The sequence below is a fragment of the Aethalodelphis obliquidens genome, unplaced genomic scaffold, assembly GCF_003676395.1.
Source record: "Aethalodelphis obliquidens isolate GAN/ISIS:26980383/991018 unplaced genomic scaffold, ASM367639v1 scaffold5, whole genome shotgun sequence".
In the NCBI taxonomy this organism is placed as follows: Eukaryota; Metazoa; Chordata; class Mammalia; order Artiodactyla; family Delphinidae; genus Aethalodelphis; species Aethalodelphis obliquidens.
This window is the reverse complement of record NW_020837949.1, coordinates 36,534,114-36,559,699: the sequence shown is the minus strand read 5'-3', so window position 1 is coordinate 36,559,699 and position 25,586 is coordinate 36,534,114. Positions and strand designations below refer to the sequence as shown.

The 25,586-nt window shown below is 41.4% G+C and overlaps 1 protein-coding gene across 5 annotated transcripts in view; it reads left to right on the top strand.

The window, feature by feature from the left end:
- Positions 1 to 23,354, top strand: part of ZNF277 (zinc finger protein 277) — a 130,987-nt gene extending 107,633 nt beyond the window's left edge. For 2 of the 5 annotated variants that reach the window (XM_027102156.1, XM_027102160.1), the window contains exons 8-12: positions 1,635 to 1,702; positions 3,911 to 4,007; positions 5,601 to 5,643; positions 6,658 to 6,832; positions 7,601 to 7,805. In XM_027102156.1, coding sequence (XP_026957957.1) covers positions 1,635 to 1,702; positions 3,911 to 4,007; positions 5,601 to 5,643; positions 6,658 to 6,832; positions 7,601 to 7,787 — 570 coding nt within the window. In that variant the 3' untranslated portion in view covers positions 7,788 to 7,805. Of the gene's footprint in view, positions 1 to 1,634; positions 1,703 to 3,910; positions 4,008 to 5,600; positions 5,644 to 6,657; positions 6,833 to 7,600; positions 7,806 to 12,466; positions 12,575 to 16,208 lie in introns of those variants that run through there. The other 3 variants (XM_027102157.1, XM_027102159.1, XM_027102158.1) reach the window with 3 other exon arrangements.
- Positions 23,355 to 25,586: the final 2,232 nt, after the last annotated feature.

The following is a 25,586-nucleotide window of genomic DNA, read 5'->3' as shown; positions in this document are numbered from 1 at the left end:
GGCATGGTGGGAAGATTGAGTGGAGAGAAAAGAAAGGACAAGAGAAAGAAAGAAAGGACTCAAGGGATAAAAGAGACATGGTTGGGCCAAAAGAAATCATTCCTTCTCATGACTACATAAAGTTTTTCTGAAACTATGACTAAATTTTCCAGACATAGCCCTAAAAGGGTGGAACTCCTCCATGAACTGTAAGAGATAAAAGGGATTTGAGTAGATATTTGAGTACCTACTATTACCTGGTACCATGTACCATGTGCTTTTTATACATTAACTATTTAACCACATTACGAAACCTTTTGAGGTAGGATCTAAATTGACATCATATTTTTTAGATGTTTTCAGTTAAAATTCAATTCAAAATATACTTCTAGTACCCACTGTGTGCCCGGCTCTGGAAATGTAACAGTGAACAAAGGCCATGTCCAAACAGACATTCTAGTGGAAAAGACAGAGAGCAAATAAGAAAACAAATAGATACACAAAATGATTTCAGGGTGTGATCAATGCTTTGAAGAAAAATAAAACATCCTAGAGGAATAAAAAGTAACTTGAAGGAGGGGTGTTTTAGACAGAGTAGTCAGAAAAAGAGGTAGTAGCGTTTAAGCAGAGACCAGGATGACTGAGCCATGTTAGGATATGTGAGGGAGCAGTGTTTCAGGCAGATGATGCGACAAGTACAGAAGTAGCTGGGTGGAAGTCAGCTTGCTGTGTTCAAGCAATAGCAAAAGAGCAGTCTGGCTGGAGCCAGCTGAGCAAGAGAAAAAGTGGTGGGACATAGTGATGGAGAGGGAGCCAGGGCAGAACATGGAGGCCTTATAAGCCATGGTAAGGCCTCTGAATTTTGTTCTGAGTGTGTGAGAAGCCCTGGGAGGGGTCATACAAACAGGGAGGTACCCTTTAGAAAGCTCACTGTGGCTGCTGTCTGGGAAATAGACTGTAGGGGACCTCAAATAGAAACAGAGTCCAGCTAGGAGGATGTTTCAGAGTCTCTGTCAAAAGATATTAGTGGGGTTTTGTTTGTTTGTTTTTTGCGGTACACAGGCCTCTCACTGTTGTGGCCTCTCCCGTTGCGGAGCACAGGCTCCGGACGCACAGGCTTAGCGGCCATGGCTCACGGGCCCAGCCGCTCCGCGACATGTGGGATCTTCCCGGACCGGGGCACGAACCCGTGTCCCCTGCATCAGCAGGCGGACTCTCAACCACTGCGCCACCAGGGAAGCCCATTAGTGGTTTTTTTTTAAAGATCCCCAAGAGATTCTTATGTGGATCTAGGGTTGAGAAATGCTGATTAACATTTAAGAGAAAAGAATTTCACTGAAAGCTTATTACTGCTTCTTCAAAAAGAAAAACATATGAAAATATTATTAAACATTTTTGCATATTTTTAAAATGTTTGATTTAGGATATATCCCAAATCCTAACCATTTAGGATATATCCTAAATCCTAAAATTTGATTATCATTTCTTATCCGTGAAATAACAGCTTTAATATATTCTGCTTGTATTATTTTAAAACCATTTGCGTTTGGGTTCTGTCTTGTTTTGTTTTTGAGTTCTGTGTCTACTTTCTCCTTTCGCCTCTTCCTCCTTCACCCCTCCTGTTTATCTCTAATCCTTCTGTTCTTCCTACAAAGGAACTTGGAAAATCCTGGGAAGAAGTTCAACTAGAAGATGATCGGGAGTTGCTAGATCATCAGGAAGAGTAAGACTTATTATTGATGCTACTTAATTACAGTGGTTTAAGAGAAGGAAAACAGTTCCTTAGTTTGATTTAAAATTACCATTCTGAAAAGACAGAGTAAAACGAAAGAGAACCCTCTGTCTAAGCCATGCATCATTTCATGTAATATAGTAAAAACTTGAATTCAAAATAACTTCTCATACCAGTCAGAATGGCCATCATCAAAAAGTCTGCAAATAATAAATGCTGGAGAAGGTGTGAAGAAAAGGGAACCCTCCTACAGTTTTGATGGGCATGTAACTTGGTGCAGCCACTGTGGAGAACAGTATAGAGGTTCCTTAAAAAACTAAAAATAGAGTTAGCATATGATCCAACGATCACCCTCCTGGGCATATATCTGGAAAAGACGAAAACTCTAATTTGAAAAGATAAATGGGACTTCCCTAGTGGTCCAGTGGTTAAGATTCCTGGTCGGGGAAGTTCCACGTGCCGTGAGGTGTGGCCAAAAACAAAACAGAAAAAGAAAGAAAAAGAAAAGATACATGCATCCCAATGTTCACAGCAGCGCTGTTTACAGTAGCCAAGACATGGAAGCAACCTAAATGTCCATGGACAGTTGAATGGAAAAACTGTTTGTGGTATACAAACAATGGAATATTACTCAGCCAAAAAAAAGAATGATATAATACCATTTGCAGCCATATAGATGGACCTAGAGATTATCGTACTAAGTAAAGTAAGTCAGACAGAGAAAGACAAATATCATATGATATCACTTGTATGTGGAATCTAATAAAATGATACAAATGAAAAACTAAATAAATAAATAAAATGATACAAATGAACTTACTTAGGAAACAGAAATAGACTCACAGACATAAAAAACAAATTTATGTTTACCAAAGGGGGAAGGGGGGGTAAATTAGGGGTTCAGCATTAACAGATACACAGTCCTATATATAAAATTGCTAAACAACAAGGCCGTACTGTATAACACAGGGAATTCTATTCAGTATCTTGTAATAACCTATAATGGAAAAGAATCTGATGAAGAATATATATGTATATAAATATATATGTATATAAAAGAATATGTATATATGTATGTATATAAAAAGATTTTATACATATGTATATAAAAAACTGAATCACTTTGCTGTATACCTGAAACTAACACATTTTAAATCAACTATACTTCAATAAAAAATAATAATCATAATACCAAAATAACTTGGACATAAGAATCACTAAAGCACCTGTTATTCCAACTAAATAGGTGTTTTGCTACTAAAGCTATTCATTGAACGCACAGGTAGTATATAATTCAGAGAAAAATATATTCCAAAGTGCTTTGCTTATTAGTCCATTGGTCCCTAGACCTTAAAGTGATATGATCTTTGAACTCTCTCTCCATGCTGCTTGCCATTGGAGTAGTGAATATAACTCAATGGAGGTTAACCTTGTTCTGTGTTCATCCCGTTGATGACTAATGTAAAACAGTCACAGCTTCTTTGTTTGAAATTATAAGCTTGAGAAGTATTCTTTTCAACCTAAAAGGATTCCCTGTTATTCATTCTCTTTTCGTTCAAAGCTGTTCAGCCTTTTGTCTCTCCCAGGATTTTGGTTCTCCTGGTTTAGGAATGACAAAAAGTTGACAGTATCTCAAAAAATAAATGCAATGAGGGGAGAAAATGGTAAAAAGGGCCCTGTATGCCTTTTGATTTCTCTATTTGCCATCAAATTTAACACTTTGCCCCATTTAAAATGATCAGTATTTCCCACATGATAGATAAGGGTTTGCCTTTTTAAAATACGCCATTTATCATGCAGAAACACACTCCCAGCACTGCACCTCACAGCATGCGCACTTAGTGGTCATGGTTAATGAGAGAGAGCATACGTTTCCTGATATATCTTCTCTGCAAATTAAAGCTGGTTTTCTCAGAAAGACATTGCACTGATCTCGTAGTGAAATAGCTGCTCGGAGAGGCAAATGTAAGAAAATGGAGCAGCACCTGTTTGCTATTTATATTAATTTCATGGTGCTACTTTGAATTTCAAAAACTGTATCAAAAAGTCATAATATGATATGACAGTCTTTACAGAAATGTCAGAGTTGAAAGAGAATGGCAGGGTTTCCTAGGGAGCAGAAAGTAATACCAAGTCACTGTGCAGGACGCCCTCTTAATGAAGAGAATCTCCATGTTTGCTGTTTTCTTTCTAACACAGTGACTGGTCTGATTGGGAAGAACACCCTCTCTCTGCTGTCTGCCTATTTTGTGAAAAGCAAGCAGAAACAATTGAGAAATTATGTGTCCACATGGAGGTGAGACGCTTTTATTCATTTGAATTTTGTTTCGTTGTTCCAACAGGGAGAAGCTGATGATAACTGCAGCCTCATCATCTTACACCTTTAGTTTCTCAATTATTTTCCCCTTCCTAAAAGTGCTATAAGCAAAACAGAAGAGACAGGGCAGGTCCATGGAGGAGAACTAGAACTCAGGGCGGTTAAGTACAACTGACTGGACCTGGGTGAACTGTTAGTTTGGGATTTCACAGACCACTGATGCCATCCCACCTCTGAGATGCTTATGAGATAGTTCTGGCCTAGACTGTGGGATCTGCAACCACGATTAACAATACCCAGGTTACGGACAGGTTCTGAGTCTTTTTCCAGTGCTTCCCATGCTGGTGAACAAGGAGAGCAGAAAGAGAAAAAGATGCCGTTTACAGAGCCCTTGGGGGAAATGGGGGTGGGGGAGCCATGGAGGTGGAGAGGGCACAGGGTGTGGTCTTGCAGCTCCTTCAGTTAAAAGTATTTGGAGAGAAGAAATTTGAGGACATTTCCAGTTTGCGCTTTCCTTTCTGGAGGCCATCTTTATGTTATATTGGGAGTAGAGAGTTGAGTGTAATAGAAAAATATTACTGTATTATTCTGATGTCCCCTCCCTCCCCTCTCGCCACTCAGCTCTGTCATAGTGGAGCAGACTCTCCTTTTTCACCCATGTTCATTCCATTCTCATTCATAAAAACAAGGACAAGGTGTTCAAAAGGCTATGGGTATTTACTCAAGTGAAAACAGAGTCATTTTGTCTGAAACAGGTTGCCACTAGTATGTGTGTATAGTTTCCAGTGTTTAAATGTAACTCATAATATCCTAGTATCTTTGAATTGAAAGGAGCCTTGGTCCCCCTATCCTGTATAAGAATTCCCTTTGCAGTATCCTTGACTAGTGTCCTCAACCTCTGCTCAGTTACTTTCAGTGATAACATATCATGGAATTCTTAATTATCCTGACTGTGATACTACACTGAATACCTTCACGGGGAGTTAGACGGTCTTTATTCTCTGTGAGCTTATAAGTTGAAGCATTTACCCAGATGGGCGATTGCAGGGATGGAACAGAATAAAAATAAGTCTATGCATCGTGAAAATCAAGACATGTAATTTGTGGGAAGGTATGAGTGAAGAGAAACTTGCAGATTTAAACACTGTATTTGACAGCATAAAACGAAGAGCAGAATTTTTTAAATTACCTATCTGCTTGTGGAGCAAAAGACCTATATTCATAATTCTAGTCCAGACACACAGTACAGTAGGGCCACATCTTACCTAGCGACTGAGGACACTTCTGTCAGACTGCAGAATGCATACAGAGTAAATTTGTAAAGACTGGAGATACAAGCTGTGAACAATTAAATGTTTTAACTGATTGACATGACTTGTTTGGACTGTGCTTTATAAAGCAGTTGGATGTGGGGGGAAGCAGTTAGATTTCGAAGACTTCAAAAGCAGATGATGAACCGAGACTGAGTTTCTACAGTGTTCAAACTCCTGTGAATAAGCTGTCTGTTTATAACTTCAGCCTGAAAGATTAAATAATTTATATGCTCACAGATATATTCATTCCTTTTTTTAGGATGCACATGAATTTGATCTCCTCAAAATAAAGTCAGAACTTGGTAAGTTTGATTCGGAAGTTGTTTTCCATGATGCTGCATTTTTTTATACACCATCCCGTAAACGATGCCTGCGTTGCACAGTTGTGATTGGAGAGTGCACAGCCAAAATGTGTCTCTCCACAGATGGTCTCAACAGAACTGCCTGAAACCGTGATTCACAACCATTTTGAACTATAATATTCACATATGGTTTTGGTTTCATATAGTCTTTCTTCTTTTCTACATATATGATTGCTTCAAATAAAATACAGGTTAATGGTTAATATCATAATGTGGTGGGGACTAGTGGAAAAAACGTGGATTTTGAAGTCACACTAGAGTTCATATTCCAGCTCTAGCACTTACTGGCTGTGTGACATTGGGCCTCGGGTCAGCAGAATGTTACAGAGAGTGGATAAGAGTGTGTAAAACACCTACTGCGCTGCTTGGTAGTGTAGCTAGATTATTTATTATAGATGTACCCAATTGGATCACTATGATAGAAGGATTAGGGTCATGAAGACATAAAGTACTGACTTGCTAATGTATCCAAGACCATAAAAAGCTCACTTCCCACACCTCAACTCACCGACTACTTTCCTAGACTCTTGGACATGTTACTTTACTTTACCGCTCTTATAGGCATGTGTATATGTTATATATGTAATAGATTAATAGTCAAGAACATGGGCTGTGGAGCCAAAAGCCTGGTGTCAAATCCTGGCTCTACACCTACTGGCTGTGCAATTCTGGACAGTTTCCTAATGTATAATGTGGATACGGTAACACCACCTATATGATAGGGTATTGCGAGGATTAAACGCATTAATGCATGGCAAGTGATTAGAACAGTGCCTAGCACATAAGCCCTATATAAGTATTGGCTGTTATTATTTGATATCTATTAATATGCTTTAAAACTGCACTGCCTCTTCAGGTTGGTTAATAAAGAGAAACGGTTCTTTTAAAAAATTATAAAAATGCAAAAATGGGTCTGACCAGTTGTCTGATGGTTCTATGTACTGTCATTTTCAGGACTGAACTTCTATGAGCAAGTGAAACTAGTCAATTTCATTCGGAGGCAAATTCACCAATGTAGATGTTATGGCTGCCATGAGAAGTTCAAGTCCAAAGCAGACTTAAGGACTCACATGGAGGAAGCTAAACATACTTCACTGCTTCCTGAAAGACAGACATGGGATCAACCACAGTGAGTACTGCTCAACGAGACATACATGTCTTTGCTCCTTCTCCATTATTTCATCCCTTTATTTAATTCCTCTTTAGAAAATCCCAGATTTATGAGAGGCAAGGTCAGCCCTGGATTGACCTGAGACCCTGTTCTATAATTCTCATTCAGGTCGAAACCTTTAGATTTCAGAACTAACTACAAAGTGTGTCCAGAGAAGGAACCAGAGTAATAGACTTAAAATTCTTTAGATATTTTAATGTTTGATAATTTATAATGAAGGAAATAGTGATGATTAGGTTGGGGGTGGGAAAAAAAAAACCTCACAAGCAGAAGCAGTTGTTTTTATCAGATACAACTGATAAAAGGAGCAGTGTATGAAAGAGTAACTGTATTTGAACTTTGTTAACCTTAGGGAAGAACCGGGCCCTTTGAGTAGAAATGAGAGAGATGTCATCTTTAGCTTTATCGAGGAGGTATTATTTAATAGCTAGAGTTGCCTGATAGTGGAGTAGGCTGCCTTTTAAGAGAGTGAGTGTCTTGTTATGGTAGATATCAAGCCAAGGCTGAATTGCCAACTACCAAGGATATAGTAAGACTGATGTCAGCCAGTAAAGGTCAAAGTAAAAGTAATTCAGGAGTTCTCTCCCTTACAGCCTTTGCAAAATGCAGTTGAAATTGTTGGCAAGAAACCTAGCAAAATTATAGTGATGTGTACATTCAGCTGCCTAGAAATTTTCTGGATAATATATAGTTTTGGTTATTCAGTATATCTGTGGTTGTTTTCAGGTATTATTTTCCAACCTATGAAAATGACACTCTGCTATGTACCCTGTCTGACAGTGAAAGTGACCTGACAGCTCAGGAACAAAATGGAAATATCGCCATCATTAGTGAAGATACATCTAAACTGCACGCTTTGAAACAAAGCAGTATTTTGAACCAGTTGCTACTACATGAGTCCTTGAAAAACTAGAAGAAACTGCCACATAAGCAATGTTTCATGTTTTCTCCAATGAGACAGATGCAAAAGAATACTTTAAATTTGAACATCAGCAAAGGATTAGTCTTTGGTAAAATTTTTTTTTTTTTTTTTAATTGGCTGTCTTGGGTCTTCATTGTGGTGCGCGGGCTTCTCATTGCAGTGGCTTCCCTTGTTGCGGAGCACAGGCTCTAGGCTCTCAGGCTTCAGTAGTTGTGGCTCGTGGGCTCTAGAGCGTGGGCTCAGTAGTTGTGGCACACAGTCCTAGTTGCTCTGCAGCAGGTGGGATTTTCCCGGACCAGGGATTGAACCCGTGTCACCTGCTTTGGCAGGCGGATTCTTAGCCGCTGCATCACCAGGGAAGTCCAAAATAAACTTCTAAAAAACTAATTTTTTTCCCAAAAATAAAGTAGAAACTAAATAAAATGAAGACTTTTTGTATATGGGCTCTGAAGTTTTGTTATGTGATCATTGTAAATGATCTCATTTCATTAGACTCATATTTATCTATAATAAGGAAGACGTGCCAATCACAAAGAAGTGAAATGTTCAAATTATTTATAAACCTAATTTCAACCAGTAGTTTCAGTCTCTTCCCCACAGGCTTTCGTCATCCAGCAAGTCACAAAATTTGACAGACGTGTGCTTTCTGTACTACACTGGGTCAGCTCTGAATGTAGTGACCAAAAGAGGAGCCACAGAAGAGAGGAACAGTGGTCAAAGTCCTGGATGATGCACAAATCGGACACTATTTCGGAAAAATCAAAATCTGACTATGGTATTATTATTGCTTTCCACCTGGAGTTATTAAACTCCCTAGAAATGGACATCAAGCCAAATAACTTCACTTTCCCCTACAGTGTATATATGGCTAACAGATGAGTACTTTTTTAAAAACAACCACAATACCATTATGACATCTAACAAAATTAACAATAACTTCTTAATATCATATGTTTTCAGTTTTCCTTAGTTGTCCCAAAGATGTCTTTTTACAACATTACCAGTTACAGGACAAATATTGTATGCCTCCTGATAAGATGCAATGAGGAAGACAAAACATCCCTTTTCAGGGTTCTTCCCCAAAATGTATAATGTGAATATACTGAAGAAACATCAACTAAACCCAAGTGAGGGACAATCTACAAATAATTGGCCTTTACTCTTCAAAAAATCAAGGTCATGAAAAACAAAGACTGAAGTAACTGTACCAAATTAAAGAAGACTAGAGAGGTATCACATTGTGTAATCCTGGATTGGATCCCGGACCAAGAAAATATGGTTCTCTTCTGCTGTAAAAGATATTAGTGGGACAATTAGCAAAATTTGAGTAAGGTCTGTAGTAAATGTTATGGTATTCATATTAATTTCCAGATTTCAGCAATTGTACTGTAGTATGTGTAAGAATGTTCTTGTCTTTAGAAAATACACACTGAAGTTGTTAAGGGTAAAGGAGCACTTTGTTGGCAATAAAAAACTAATATGGGGAATTCCCTGGCCGTCCAGTGGTTAGGATTCCGGGCTTCCACTGCAAGGGCCCTGGCTTTTTTTTTTGGCTGCAGTGGATCTTTGTTGCTGTGCATGGGCTTTCTCTAGTTGTGGCGAGCGGAGGGCTACTCTTTGTTGTGGTGTGCAGGCTTCTCATTGTGGTGTCTACTCTTGTTGCAGAGCACGGGCTCTAGGCACGCAGGCTTCAGTAGTTGTGGCACGTGGGCTCAGTAGTTGTGGCTCACAGACTCTAGAGTGCAGGCTCAGTAGTTGTGGCGTATGGGCTTAGTTGCTCCGCAGCATGGGAGATCTTCCCAGAGCAGGGCTCAAACCCGTGTCGCCTGGATTGGCAGGCAGATTCTTAACCACTGTGCCACCAGGGAAACCCAGGGGCCCGGCTTTGATCCCTGGTCAGGGAACTAAGATCCTGCATGCCATGCAGTGCAGCCCAAAAAAAAAAAAGAAAACACACACACACACACACACACACACACACACACACACACACACACCCCTAATATGGGTATGTATATAGAGAGAGAATGATAAAGTAGATGCAATAAGATGTTAACATTTGGGGAAATCTAAGTGAAGGGTATGTGGGAATTCTTTGTACTATGGCAACTTTTCTATAAGTAAAAATAGATTTTAAAAAACTTTTCAAGATGTCTTTTTACTTGGTTTGCTTAAATCAGGATTCTAGTGAGACACATACTTTGCATTTGGTTGGTGTGGTCCTTAAGGGTCTTATGTATAACAGTTTATGCTGTTAAACTCTTTCATTTTAACTGCCACTTACTTGTTAAAGAGATTAGGTCATCTTTCTCACTTTCTGAATTTGGATAGCATATCCTCTTTGTGTCATTTAACATGTTCCTCTATCACCAGTTTTTCCTGCAAACTGGTATATCTAGAAGCTCCATTAAAAATTTGTGTTCGGGCTTCCCTGGTGGCGCAGTGGTTGAGAGTCCACCTGCCGATGCAGGGGACATGGGTTCGTGCCCCAGTCCGGGAGGATCCCACATGCCACGGAGCAGCTAGGCCCGCGAGCCATGGCCACTGAGCCTGCGCATCCGGAGCCTGTGCTGCACAACGGGAGAGGCCACAACAGTGAGAGGCCCGCATACCACAAAAAAAAAAAAAGTTTGTGTTCAAAAAAATTTTTACAAAAATAATTCGTAAGAGATGTGTGCTTTCTCCCACATCACATCAGGCACATGATATCTGATGTGCCACTTATAGAGATGTGACAATTGATCAGTGCGTTCATGTGCTGTCAGTCTGGTGCATCATTATAAAGTTCCCCATCAAACCATTTTAATATCCACTGGTTTATGTTATCTAGAATTTTTTTTAGGGCTTGCAAAATGGTGATCTTCTAATTCTATGATTTCTTTACCAATGGGTACTTTACACAGCATGTGTACTAGAGAGCACTGGAGTCTGAAGTTCTAGTTTTCAACTGTTAATGCAAGCCTGTATAGGCAGTGCACCAAGACTAATCTTGAAGTCATGTGGTACAGCCTGTCCAGAATCTCAAGAGTAATCTCCCACCATGTGATCCACAATTGACTGGATTTGTAAATTATATGAGCTGTGGCCAACGCTTTAGAATCTAAGCCTCGAGCTGTGCAGACACCCATACAATTCTTTTCATTGAAAACCAGCAAACAATAAATAGGAGCCTTTATTTAATGAAAAACCTACCGTTGTTTTAAAACCAAAGATCAAGAAGGAAGTTAGTCCTGTGCCTAGAAACTTGTGTCTCTAGGAATCAGATTTGTTCAGAAAATCAAGGAATATCTGGGGTGTTTCTAGAATGTGCTTCAGTCTTAGAACAGGAACAATGACAGGAAGAGAACAAAATAAATGACAGGATGAGAACAAAATAAATGAAGAGTAATTAAGCTTGAGAAGGAGAAAGCGTTTTTGGAGATAAAGTTGAGATTTTAGAGAACAGATCCAACAGATATTAAAGGAAAAATGAAATTGAAAGACAAGATAAAAGGGACAGGATACTGTACTTGGAGTTTCATTCATTTAAGAGGTTTTTTTCTTAGGTTGGTAGATATTTGGGGGGGATCATCTGGAACATAAGGACAGAAATAATAACTTAGTTCCAAAGAAATTGAACAAGAGTATAAGCAAAGTCTCAGCAAACTGTACTGACTGTCCCAAAGGGAGCGCGGATACAGGCCACTACTGGCAAAGTGCTCTCTTAGAGCCACGCAGAGACTCCTTGGGAAGAACCACTGGTGGATTGCACCTTAAAGACTGGGACAGTGGTGCCAAGTGTACCTGAAAGTCTGGACCATTTGAGAGGGGAATAGCAGTCAAATGCAAGTAGACTGTTCAGGGGGTATTGAATGAGTGTCCAGATGTTGCTGTGATTGTAGGTAAGGACGTAAGTGCTGCCTGTGCCCAGAGTGGGCACACCTGAGAAATTCTGAGCATTAAGACTCTAAAGGAGGGCAGCAAGAAAGATGAAGCATAATAGAAGAGAGTGAGCAGGGCAGTGATAAATGGAATCCAACCCTGGATTGGCTGTCGGCCCAGTCAGAAAATACGTGCTGATTATCTCACTCGGAAAACTGAGAGTGCTCAAGATTTTTTTTGGACAGTAGTTGCCTTTGACAGACCGGAACCTAGTGACTCATCTCTCAGAACAGAAGACCCTGTTAGACAAAATCTAGATGAGAAAGGTAGCATTATCTGGGCCAGAAAGGAGAGAAAGTTTAAGAAAAAAAAAGAAGGAAGGAAGCATCAGATCCTACAAATACTGTTAGGCCTATATGTGTTAGGGAAGGAAAGGGAATAACTTAAGAAATAAATTATACTGTGACAAACTCAGCTGCTCCTCCCAGAAAGGTGCAGAGGGAAATCGAGCCCTAGGACATATCCACTATTGCTGGAAAAGGCAGAGCCAAGAGAAATACTGCTGGAGGCTGGACCAGTCCAAAGCAGGAGAAGGTGGTGTGCTGAGGAGGGCTCTCCAGAAGTATGTGTCCTCACCAGTGCAATTAGTCTGGTAGTCCAGTTGCCCCCAGTATTTATATATGTCTTTAATAATAATAAGTTTAGTTGGGTATATGGCTGCCTAGAATGAAGACTGCATTTCTCAACCTCTCTGGTAGTTCAGGGTATAGGCTTGTTTTATTGGCACTTTACTGTATTGCATTTTTCAGATGCTGTGTTTTTTACAAACTGAAGGTTCATGGCAATCCAGCGTCAAGCAAGTTTATCCGCGCCGTTTCTCCACCAGCATTTGCTCACTTCGTGTCCCTCACGTTTTGGTAATTCTCACAGTATTTCAAACTTTTTCATTATTACTATATATGTTATGGTGATCTGTGATCATTGATCTTTGATGTTACTATTGTCATTGTTTTGGGGTGTCATGAGCACCCCAAACCAGCCCATCTCTCTCCCTCTCTTCAGCCCTCCCTATTCCCTAAAACACAACAATATTGAACTTAGGCCAGTGAAGAGCCCTACAATGGCCTCTGAGTGTTCAAGTAAAAGGAAGAGTCACACATTTGTCGCTTTAAATCAAAAGCTAGAAATGATTAAGCTTAATGAGGAAGGCATGTTGGAAGGTGAGAGAGACCAAAAGCTAGACCTCTTATACCAAACAGTCAAGCTGTGACTGCAAAGGGATAGTTCTTCAAGGAAATTAAAAGTGCTAATCCAGGGCTTCCCTGGTGGCGCAGTGGTTGGGAGTCCACCTGCCGATGCAGGGGACATGGGTTCGTGCCCCGGTCCGGGAGGATCCCACATGCCGCGGAGCGGCTGGGCCCGTGAGCCATGGCCGCTGGGCCGGCGCGTCCGGAGCCTGTGCTCCGCAACGGGAGAGGCCACAACAGTGAGAGGCCCACATAACACAAAAAAAAAAAAAAAAAAAAAAGTGCTAATCCAGTGAACACATGCATAATAAAGCAAAACAGCCTTATTGCTGATGTGGACAAAGTTTTAATGGTCTGGATAGAAGATCAAATAAGCCACGACATTCCTTTAAGCCAAAGCCTGATCCACAGCAAGGCCCTAACTCTCTTCCTTCAGGAAGCTGCAGGAGAAAAGTTTGAAGCTAGCAGAAGTTGGTTCATGAAGTTTAAGGAAAGAAGCCATCTTCATAACATAAAAGTACAAGGTGAAGCAGCAAGTGGTAATAGAGAAGCTCCAGCAGGTTATCTAGGAGATCTAGCTAAGATAATTTATGAAGGTGGCTATACCGAACAACAGGTTTTCAGTGTAGACAAAGCAGCCTTCTATTGGAAGAAGATGCCATCTAGGACTTTCATAGAAGTTAATGCCTGGCTTCAAAGCTCCAAAGGACAGGCCGACTCTCCTGTTAGGGCTTAATGCAGCAGGTGACTTTAAGTTGAAGCCATTGCTCATTTACCATTTCCAAAATTTTAGGGCCCTTAAGAATTATGCTAAGTCTGGGCTTCTCTGCTGGCTCAGTGGTTAAGAATCTGCCTGCCAATGCAGGGGACATGGGTTTGAGCCCTGGTCCGGGAAGATTGCACATGCCGCGGAGCGGCTGGGCCCGTGAGCCACAACTCCTGAGCCCACATGCCACAACTACTGAAGCCCACGCACCTAGGGCCTATGCTCTGCAACAAGAGAAGCCACCTCAATGAGAAGCCTGCACACTGCAACGAAGAGTAGCCCCTGCTTGCCGCAACTAGTGAAAGCCCACATGCAGCAACAAAGACCCAATGCAGCCAAAAATAAATAAACTTATTTTTTTTAAAAAAATTATGCTAAGTCTACTCTGCCTGTGCTCTGTAAATGGAACAACAAAGCCTGGATGACAGCACATCTGTTTACAACATGGTTTACTGAGTATTTTAAGCCCACTATTTAGATCTGCTCAGAAAAAAGATTCCTTTCAAAATATTACTCTTGGGCTTCCCTGGTGGCGCAGTGGTTGAGAGTCCGCCTGCTGATGCAGGGAACACAGGTTCATGCCCCAGTCTGGGAAGATCCCACATGCTGCAGAGCGGCTAGGCCTGTGAGCCATGGCCGCTGAGCCTGTGCATCCGGAGCCTGTGCTCCGCAACGGGAGAGGCCACAACAGTGAGAGGCCCATGTACCGCAAATATATATATATATATATATATATATATATATATATATATTACTGTTTGTTGACAGTGCACCTGTTCACCCAATATCTCTGATGGAGATGTGCAATCAGATTCATGTTTTCATGCCTGCTAATACAATATCCATTCTGCAACCCATGGATCAAAGAGTCATTTCAACTTTTAAGTCTTATTATTAAGAAATACACTTTCTGGGCTTCCCTGGTGGCGCAGTGGTTGGGAGTCCGCCTGCCGATGCAGGGGACATGGGTTCGTTCCCCGGTCCGGGAGGATCCCACATGCCGCGGAGCGGCTGGGCCTGTGGGCCATGGCCACTGAGCCTGCGCGTCCGGAGCCTGTGCTCCGCAACGGGAGAGGCCACAACAGTGAGAGGCCCGCGTACCGCAAAAAAAAAAAAAAGAAATACACTTTCTAAGGCTATAGCAGTCATAGATGGTGATTCTAATAATGTATCTGGACAAAGCCAATTGAAAACCTTCTGGAAAGGATTCAGCATTCTAGACACCACTAAGAATATTTGTGATTTACGGGAAGAGGTCAAAATATCAGCATTAACAGGAGACTGAAAGAAGTTGACTCCAGTCCTCAAGGATGAGTTTGAGGAGTTCGGGACTTCAGCGGAGGAAGTAACTGCAGATGTGATGGAAATAGCAAGACAACTAAAACTAGAAGTGGAGCCTGAAGATGTGACTGAATTGCCACAATCTCATATAAAGCTTGAATGGATGCAGAGTTACTTCTTAAGGATGAGCAATGAAAGTGGTTTCTTGAGATGGCGTCTACTCCCAGTGAAGATGGTTGAAATGACAACAAAGGATTTAGATTACATAAACTTAGTTGATAAAGCAGCAAGGTTGATAAAAGGATTTAGAATATTACATAAACTTAGTTCATAAAGCAGCAGCAGAGTTTGAGAGGATTGACTCCAATTTTTTTTTAATAAATTTATTTATTTATTTATGGCTGCATTGGGCCTTGGTTGCTGCACGCACGCTTTCTCTAATTGTGAGCAGGGACTGCCCTTCGTTGTAGTGCGTGGGCTTCTCATTGCGGTGGCTTCTCTTGGTGCGGAGCACGGGCTCTAGGCATGTGGGCTTCAGTAGTTGTGGCACATGGACTCAGTAGTTGTGGCTTGCAGGCTCTAGAGCGTAGGCTCAGTAGTTGTGGTGCACGGGCTTAGTTGCTCCGCAACATGTGGGATCTTCCCAGACCAGGGCTCGAACCCAGCTCCCCTGCCTTGGCAGGCGGATTCTTAACCACTGCGCCACCAGGGAAGCCCCTGACTCCAATTTTGAAAGAAGTTCTGTGGATAAAATGCTATCGAACAGCATGCGTGCTGCAGAGAAATCATTCATAAAAGGAAGAGTCAATCAATGAGTCAAACTTCATTGTTGTCTTATTTTAAGAAACTGCCATGGCCACCCCAGCCTTCAGCAGCCACCCTGACCAGGCAGCACCATCAATATCAAGGCAAGACCCTCCACCAGCAAAAAGATTACAGTTCACTGAAGGCTCAAATGATGGTTAGCATTTTTTAGCAATAAAGTGTTTTTTAATTAAGGTATGTACATTGTTTTTTTAGATATAACACTATTGCACACTTAATACACTACAGTATAGTGTAAGCATAACTTTTATATGCACTGGGAAATCAAAAAGTTTGTGTGACTTGCTTTGTTGAGATACTTGCTTTGTTGCAGTAGTCTGGAACCAAGCCTGCAGTATCTCCAAGGTATGCCTGAACTCGTGTGTCTTCTTTAAGAAACGACACAAGCACCATTTGCTTTACTTACATCCTTTCCTACCTTATTTCGCTGAGGATGTAGATATTCTGCATATGAGACAATGAGGTCCAAGCCACGCATGGTGGGGCAACAGTGTCAACGGAATCTGGATCCGTGACACTATGGAAGGGTACACCAGCACTGGAATGCTGACCTAGACATTTATGTGAGCAACCTTCCCCCAGTTATATTGGGTTTTCTGTCATTCATATCCAAAACTAATCCTAACACACCTAGAGATTCAAGCTGCAGAAATGTCAACAACAGCTTTAGTTCAGGAATCTGCTGAGGATGTTTTCCAGCTGAAACAAATAAGGAAATGAAGGAGAAACTCACCTTGCATGGCAGGCTTCACATGCCCTAGCAATTTCACAACAAAAGGCAACAGCAGGAGCCACTGTGTCATTATTTAGAGCCCAGGTTCCATGGATCAGGGAATGTTGGAGACAGGGGGCTCAAAGGGGAAATGGAAGTTAAGAGGCATTTAATATTCAAGCTGAGAGAGGGACTTCCCTGATGGCACAGTGGCTAAGACTCTGTGCTCCCTGTGCAGGGGTCCGGGTTCAATCCCTGGTCAGGAAACTATGATCCCACAACTAAGAGTTCACATGCTGCAACTAAGGAGCCCTGGAGCCATAACTAAGACCCAGCATAAATAAATAAATTAATTTTTTTTAAAAAGGTTTAAGATGGGAGAGAAAGATCTCAAAACAGACTAATGACTGGGCTTGCCATCACTGCTATTTCTAAACTTTGCAAGAGTGTAAAAATCTTTTGGGGAAGAAAATTCTCATCTGCCCTCTTAGGTTCTCTGGCTGGGTCTGCAAAATAATCTGACAACAGACATATTAATATGAGAAAAGACATACAAATTTCTTAGATGTTAAAAGGTTTACATGATGTGGGGTCTTCCTAGAAAGAGAGAAAACTTACAAAGAAACAGCTAAACTTGGAGGCCTTTATAGCATTTGAACATAAGAGGTTACATTTAAAAAGAAGTGTCAAGACAAATGGAAAGGGCTTCGAGCTTCTAGGGGCAGCAAATTGTAGGAAGGCAAATATATGGGAAATTAATGGTAGATAAGGCCTAGTTGGTAAGGTTTGTTTGTGTAGACTCTCGCGGGGCCATCCTGTCTCCTGTATCACTGGAAGTTGTTACTCCCTTCCCACGGACAGTGGTGGGGTGGGGTGGCAGTGGGGAGACACCTTCACAAGGGGAATTTGTGATCTTACTTTCCAGAAGATAGGGGACCGCAGAGAGCTCATCCTGTGCCTGCTTTTTCTCAGTTGCCTTCAGCTCAAAATAATCCTTATGCCAGAGTGGCCTATATTGGGATGGTGTATTCTGACCTCCTACAGTCGCATATGTCACCCTGAGAGAAATATGTGTTGATTCTTCCCATAGGAATGATAAAACATGTTGTCGATGTTAACTTCTTGAGGGAGCTTCCTCCTGGTTGAGTTTGTTGACGGATCAAGGATTTCAGATAACTTACACAGCATCCTGGTGAAGCCCAAATCAAGATTTCACTGTCTGTTTTATGGAAAGTGCAAGGTTCTGGGAGCACCACTTTGTCTTGATAATTACTTGAAAATCTTGGTATTGGTTTTTTTTTCTGTTGTTTAATTTTGTTGGTGTCGAGTACTTTAATGATACTCTTTAAAAAGTGAGGTGTAACAGAAATTTGGTGTTTAACTTCTGAGACTCTGAAAAAAACCACACTAGTGGTTCTAGTGAGACCCTGTCCAGGCTGCTGAAAGAACCACAGTGCTCTTCAGGTATGAAGAACCCTTCTGGTTCAGAACGAGCAGAATCAGAAATTGGGAAGGATGAGTTTTAGACTTTAATGCCTTTTAACTTTAACTCAAGCAGACAAGAGCATCTAATCTTAGAACTTTAATTTTTCCCTGGGAAATTCACAATGGTAGAGGGGTTATTTTTAAATTGGGGACATCAGTATTTTACTGGAATGTTTTTTATTGAAGCATCTTTACAGTATCATATAATCTCTTTGCAGAACCTCTGATAGACTGTTCTAAACAACATGGTTAGATGTAATTTAGAATGAAAAGTGAACGGGGAGCTTTCAGCTGGAGTTCAGCGTGGCCTGTAATTACTTCAGTCGATAAATTGCCTTCCGAGGGCAATAGCTACCCTCTTCACCACCAGGCTCAGGAGAACACACAAAGGAAGAGTAGTTGGCATTTGGGCGGGAGGGGTCGGGGGTGTGCTCATGATAAGGGCTGCACTGTCATCCTAGATTGTTGATCTCCTCCTGCAGGGGAGACAGGCACACTCTCAGTTGGCCTGTAGTTTAATGGTTAAGCCTAAGGAGCTAAGAGAACACAAACCTGGAGAATATGGGAAAAGGGGAACTCCTTTCCCCTAGCCTCTTGTTTCCATGAGAAAGGAATCCATTACAATAACATTCTGGGTTTCTTTCTGGCCCCTCTCATTCCTGAAAGGGAGGAATGGCAGAACAGGAGCTTGGCATGTGTGACTCAGCCCCTTCCTCCTTTTTCTCTTTGGGATCTGTCTCTGCATACAGAACGCATCCTGTTCTGCTCCTACTTTCTGCAAACTTTAGACTGGCAGGCTCTGCCAGGGCAGTTGGAGGCCTTCAGTTGTCCAACACTCTCTACGACTGTGTGGGTAAGTCTGCCTGACTTTGGGGTTCAGTGTTAGAAAGCTCACTTGCCCACAGCTACAAGCCACGTTCTCCAGTATCTTTATTAGCAATAATAGTGATATTTAATCTCCGTCTGCTTGACTCATGTTTCAGCTGGCCCGTCTATAAGGTATATGGTCTCTCAGGGTATGGTGGGTGTGGCCAGAATTACTCGGAGACCACCTCTCAGAGAGTTACCCCTAAATACACTAAGTCCCAGCAATCAGGACGCAAAATAGACTTAGTTCCATCCAGGGCTAAGGCTGGGCGATAAAGCCAGAGAATTCTAGCATGTCATCGGTGAGCTAGCTGCACATATAGTTTTTGAAAGACCATTAGAACTAGGGTCTTAGGTTGAGTTCCACCAGAAACAGACTTTAAGATAAGAATTTGAGGGCAGGTCATTCGTTTGAGAGGTAAACCCAGGAAATACCAGTTCAGGAAGTGAGGCAGTAAAACATAAAATGGAACACAAAACTGTGCATTAATGAAGTTACTACTATGGGAATGCGGCTTAGCTTACTGAGGACCTCTGGGAGACTGCATAGGACACTTCTTAGAGTTGTGCCACACCTACCAGCACCACCAAGGGGCGAAAGGCTGGGATATTTATCCACCAACTCCACTGGCCATGGGTTGAGGACTGCTCGCAGGGGCATAAATTCCCTGGCACTTCAGCCTGCCTTGCACATTGGTCTAGTGTCCTCAGGAGGCTGGAGAAGTCCCTCATACAAAGACTGAGGAAGCGGTAATGCGAAAGGGCCCCGACGATAACTGCTACAACTGCAGGTGCTGCATTATCACAAAAGTAAAAGTTTTATGGAGACCTTAGCAGTCCTCACAACTTTTCCATGTATCATCTCACTTGACCTTCAAAACAATGTTGTGACGTATCTAGTCAGGAACTTGGATCCTAATCAGGGGTAAAGAGAGGATGAGAACACTGAAGATCACAGAGATGGGGCAAAGCACAACAAAGTAATATATGACAAAATAATATATGGAAACTTAAAATGAGACCAAGCCAAGTCCCGGACTTCTTCAGTGAATGGAGAAATAGCGGTTCTTTTTGAGAAGATGGAGTCGAACTTGAATGAGAACAAGAGTGAATTCTTTAATGTAAGTGCTTTGCTGAATTCATATGCAGAATTGACATACCAGTCCACTTCCATCAAGGGCATCAAGTTGCAGCTATTGTTTGCTTAGGCTGCAAAAATAGTGACCCTATATCCTTGAAGTTTAATTCAGCTATTTCTGTAAGCTTTAGATGATGGATAGCTAAAGGGTTAAACCAGAAGCTGCCGTTGAACTCTCATGCCTTATAATTGATATTCTGAAAAGCTAAAGCACATTCAATTCCTGAGGATAGCAATTTGCAAGATTGAATGGCATTGGAGCATGCTAATTCAAACTGGAAACATTCAGCTAAGTTAATATTAATCTCAGAGTATTCTAAGATTCAAGTGAAGATGTGTCCTTTGGTCCTTGTAAAATTAGACTACAAAAAAACAGATTTTTGAGGATATTCTCAGTCACTTGGATACACAGTGAGCAGTAAATGAAACTCATAAAACCATAGATTCTGATTTTGGTGTTTTCATCATCTGGCAAACATTACAAGAACAAAAGAATATGCTGTGGTAAATTGTAAAAAGTAAAAAAAAAAAAATTTAAGGAGGAAGAGAAAGTGAAAGGCAAACCAAAGAAATAAAAATTATTAATCTCTTACTCTCACAAAAGGTAGCCCACTTTAACACTTCCATCACTGACTACAAAGATGAAGTCCAAAACCTGGTATTTGAGATCCCACAGAGTTGGGCCGAAACTACCTCCTCCAACACCCCATCCATCACGAAGTCCAGTCAATTCTATCTCCAAAATGCATCTCAGTTTCTACCACCATCATCTCAGGACTGAACTACTGCAACAGTCTCCTAACTGGTTGCCCTCCTTCCTTGCTGGCTCCTGCAACCTGTCCTCCTCAGAGCAGCTTTAAAAATCCTTCTCTGGTATAATAAACTTTCTTGATTACCTACCCAGCATCTTCCCCTTTCTTCCTTTGCTAATAGTTTCCAAATTATTTGGGGGAACCTATTCTACCCTTACTAAGTAGCAGCCATGCCACTGGGATTGACTCCAGCCCTAGCTTCATGGGAGTCCTGATTGGAATAAGAACTTCACTGCAGAGTTACGCAGAGAGGTTATGCAGAGAGGTTATGCAGAGAGGTGCATAGCAAGGGCCCGCCCACAGTGACTGGTCCGGGCCGAACCAATCAGAGTGAAGGTGAGGAATTCTGTTACATTCCTCACCTGCTTCAAGAAGCTAGACCCTCCCTTTCCTGTTGAAAAAAAGACACCCGTACCCTGGTTGCTGCCAAAAATCATCTTGCCACCCTTGAGAGAAACTAGCTCAAGGCCTCTCACAGAAGAGCAAAGAAGAGAGTTCCTGAGAAATGAAGCCAGAGCCCTCACCTCAAGGTCCTCTGAACTTTTCGGTTACTCTGGTCAATTAATCCCCTTTATTGTTTAAACCCTTGACATGGGGTTTTCTTTCTCATACAGTGAGAGCTTCCCATTGAATATGGAGGCAGGTCTAAACTTCTTACATGATCTGCAAGGCCCTCAGGAATTTCATCTCCACCCTTGTTTCACATCACTCTCCTGTGTCCGCTACTCTGCAGGCAACCAGGCCTCCTTGCGTTCATTGAACCGACCGTGCTTTTCCCATGTCTGTGTTTTCATCACTTCTGTTCTCTCTGTATTCTTGCCCCAGCTCTTTAATGTCACCTTGTCATCCAGGCCTCACTTTGACTCTCCCCACCTGCTGGCCCAGTTCACTTTCTATCCCTGCACTAACGCTTCTGCTGCCAGTGCAGTTTCAAATTCAGCAATCCCATAAGACAAGCAGAGGGGGACAGTCAGCCTGTGAGTAAATAATAATCTTGGGTGCCACAAGCAAAAATTGCATTTGTTCTTCCACTGTCACCTCTAGGAGGAAATTATACAATAGATTTGTGGGGACATCAAATTTTTCTGGGGCTAAGATGGAGAATTTTATTGCCAAGAATTCCAAGAGGCTGCTCCCCATGAGACAAAAGCCAAACTGCACTTTGATGCCAGTTATGTGGGTCTAGAAGGTCTCGGCTGAGAGCTGATAGAGGTGGAACACGAGGAGAAGGTGGAGGGAGAGACAGCAGCAAGGCACTGAAAGGTGAGGGAGGTTGCAGGGGTCAGAGAGAGCAGACCATTCAGCACCGGAGGGAGTTGAAGAGGACTTAGAAGATATTTTGATGCACGATGCCTGGTGCACAGTTGTCTCCTTAAAAACATTCCATGGGAAACAGAAAACAGATTAGATGTTACCAGGGGTGAGGGAGGGGGCATGGGAGTTACTGTTTGATGGTTACAGAGTTTCTGTTTGGTGTAATGAAAAAGTTCTAGAAATAGACAATGATGATGGTGGCACAACATGTGAATGTAATTGATGCCACTTAAAATGTCAAAATTGTCAATTGTATGTTATGTATATTTTACCACAGTTTTTAAAAATACCAAAAAAGGAGAGACTTTTTTTAAAACTAGCTAACTGTGTGTAGGATGAACTGGAGTAGGTCAAACTTACCAAGAAGGAGGCTGGCATATTAATCTAGTCAGGAGGTGATGGGAACTTCAACTAGAGCAGTGAAAGTCAGTCAGGGGAAAAATTAGAAATAAAATGGTCAGGACCAAAAGCATTTGGTTTGGGACCTGCTGAGTTTGAGGTGTGTGGTGGATATTGCCCAGCTCTCTCCATCAGGACTGAGGTCTTCATTCCCTCAGCTGGCCTGGATACAGGTTGATAACAGCCCACAGCTGCAGCCCTCTCTGGACATGGCCGTTGGCCAAATGAAGCTGCATTGTACAAGGGGTTGTGGAAACTTGGGAAGAAATGATTTCTACCAGAAGGAGGGCGTGATGGGCAGAGAAGGCAATCTGAGAAACTCCGTTGGATTTGGCAACGTAGAGGTCCTTGGTGACCTTGGCAGGAGAAGTATCTCTGCGGAGGGACAAGGTCTGGATTGCAGTGGGATGGAGGCCACAAGGGGAGCAATGAGGAAGAGCTGGACCTGCATCTGGAAGGAAGGGTAGGAAGTAGGGCACGGAAAGACCTGCGAGGCAGGGAAAATGGTGTGAGCTAGGAAACCCAGGCTGGGGAATCACCCAGTTTAACTGGAGGAGGTCAGGGGAAGGCAGGAGGGATGACTAGAGAGATGGATCATGCCCATGCATGGCTGTCCTAACTGGTAGGCTGTGGGGTTTGAGCAGAATTAACAAGGCTGTTTCCACACTTGTGCCTGAGTTCCATTGGGTTCAGGAAACTGCCTTCTGGTGGGAACTGGGCATTCTCTCCCCAGAGTGTGGCCTTGACCATTCGCACCAGCTGAATGTTTTGGCTGCAGTCCCTTGGACTCCATGTTTATGAATGCATACGTAATACATTTTCTGAAGTGAATTCCATTAAGCCAGTTTAATTCGTGCATCAATCCTATTCTGTCATGTAAACTTGTATCTAATACTTTTTACTTTTATTTTTATTTTACTAAAATTATTTTCAAAGGATTTATTTCTGTTTTGTATAAACTGTACAGGAAGTATTTAATACATCTATCAAATTGCATCCATTATAGCTTCTGCCATTGTATATTTTCTTTTGTGACCTGTGTTTTTATCAAATCCAATTTCCCTAGACAAATATTTGCAGATCTAAATTTTATTAAGTCTCCCAGGAATGCAAGGATTCTTCAGTATACACAAATCAATCAATGTGATAAACCATATTAACAAACTGGAGGAGAAAAACGATATGATCGTTTCAATACATGCAGAAAAAGCTTTCAACAAAATTCAACACCCATTTATGATAAAAACCCTGCAGAAAGTAGGCATAGAGGGAACTTACCTCAACATAATAAAGACCACATATGACAAACCGACAGCCAACATCATTCTCATTGGTGAAAAACTGAAACAATTTCCTCTAAGATCAGGGACAAGACAATGTTGCCCACTCTCACCACTATTATTCAACATAGTTTTGGAAGTTTTAGCCACAGCAAGCAGAGAAGAAAAAGAAATAAAAGGAATCCAAATCAGAAAAGAAGAAGTAAATGGGAGATGATTTGCAGATGACATGATACTATACATGGAGAATCCTAACATGCTACCAGTAAACTACTGGAGCTAATCAATGAATTTGGTAAAGTTGCAGGATACAAAATTAATACATAGAAATCTCTTGCATTTCTATACACTAATGATGAAAAATCTGAAATAGAAATTAAGGAAACACTCCCATTTACCACTGAAACAAAAAGAATAAAATACCTAGGAATAAACCTACCTAGGGAGACAAAAGACCTGTATGCAGAAAACTATAAGACACTGATGAAAGAAATTAAAGACAATACAAACAGATGGAGAGATATACCATGTTCTTGGATGGGAAGAATCAACATTGTGAAAATGACTATACTACCCAAAGCAATCTACAGATTCAGTGCAATCCCTATCAAACTACCAATGGCATTTTTCACAGAATTAGAACAAAAAATTTCACAATTTGTATGGAAACACAAAAGACCCTGAATAGCCAAAGCAATGTTGAGAAAGAAAAACAGAGCTGGAAGAATCAGGCTCTCTGACTTCAGACTATACTACAAAGTTACAGTAATCAAGACAGTATGGTACTGGCACAAAAACAGAAATATAGATCAATGGAACAGGATAAAAAGCCCAGAGATAAACCCACGCACATATGGTCACCTTATCTTTGATAAAGAAGGCAAGACTATACAACGGAGAAAAGACAGCCTCTTCAATAAGTGGTGCTGGGAAAACTGGACAGCTATATGTAAAAGAATGAAATTAGAACACTCCCTAACACCATACACAAAAATAAACTCAAAATGGATTAAAGACCTAAATGTAAGGCCAGACACTATCAAACTCTTAGAGGGAAACATAGGCAGAACACTCTATGACATAAATCACAGCAAGATCCTTTTTGACCTACCTCCTAGAAAAATGGAAATAAAAACAGAAATAAACAAATGGGACCTAATGAAACTTAAAAGCTTTTACACAGCAAAGGAAAACATAAACAAGACGAAAAGATAACCTTCAGAATGGGAGAAAATGTTTGCAAATGAAGCAATGGACAAAGGATTGATCTCCAAAATTTATATGCAGCTCATGCAGCTCAATATCGAAAAAAACAAACAACCCAGTCCAAAAATGGGCAGAAGACCTAAATAGACATTTCTCCAAAGAAGATATACAGATTGCCAACAAGCACATGAAAGGATGCTCAACATCACTAATCATTAGAGAAATGCAAATCAAAACTACAATGGGGTATCACCTCACACCTGTCAGAATGGCCATCATCAAAAAAATCTACAAACAATAAATGCTGGAGAGGGTGTGGAGAAAAGGGAACCCTCTTGCACTGTTGATGGGAATGTAAATTGATACAGTCACTATGGAGAACAGTATGGAGGTTCCTTAAAAAACTAAAAATAGAACTACCATACGACCCTGAAATCCCACTACTGGGCATGTACCCTGAGAAAACCATAATTCAAAAAGAGTCATGTACCACAGTGTTCATTGCAGCTTTATTTACAGTAGCCAGGACATGGAAGCAGCCTAAGTGTCCATCAACAGATGAATGGATAAAGAAGATATGGCACATATATACAATGG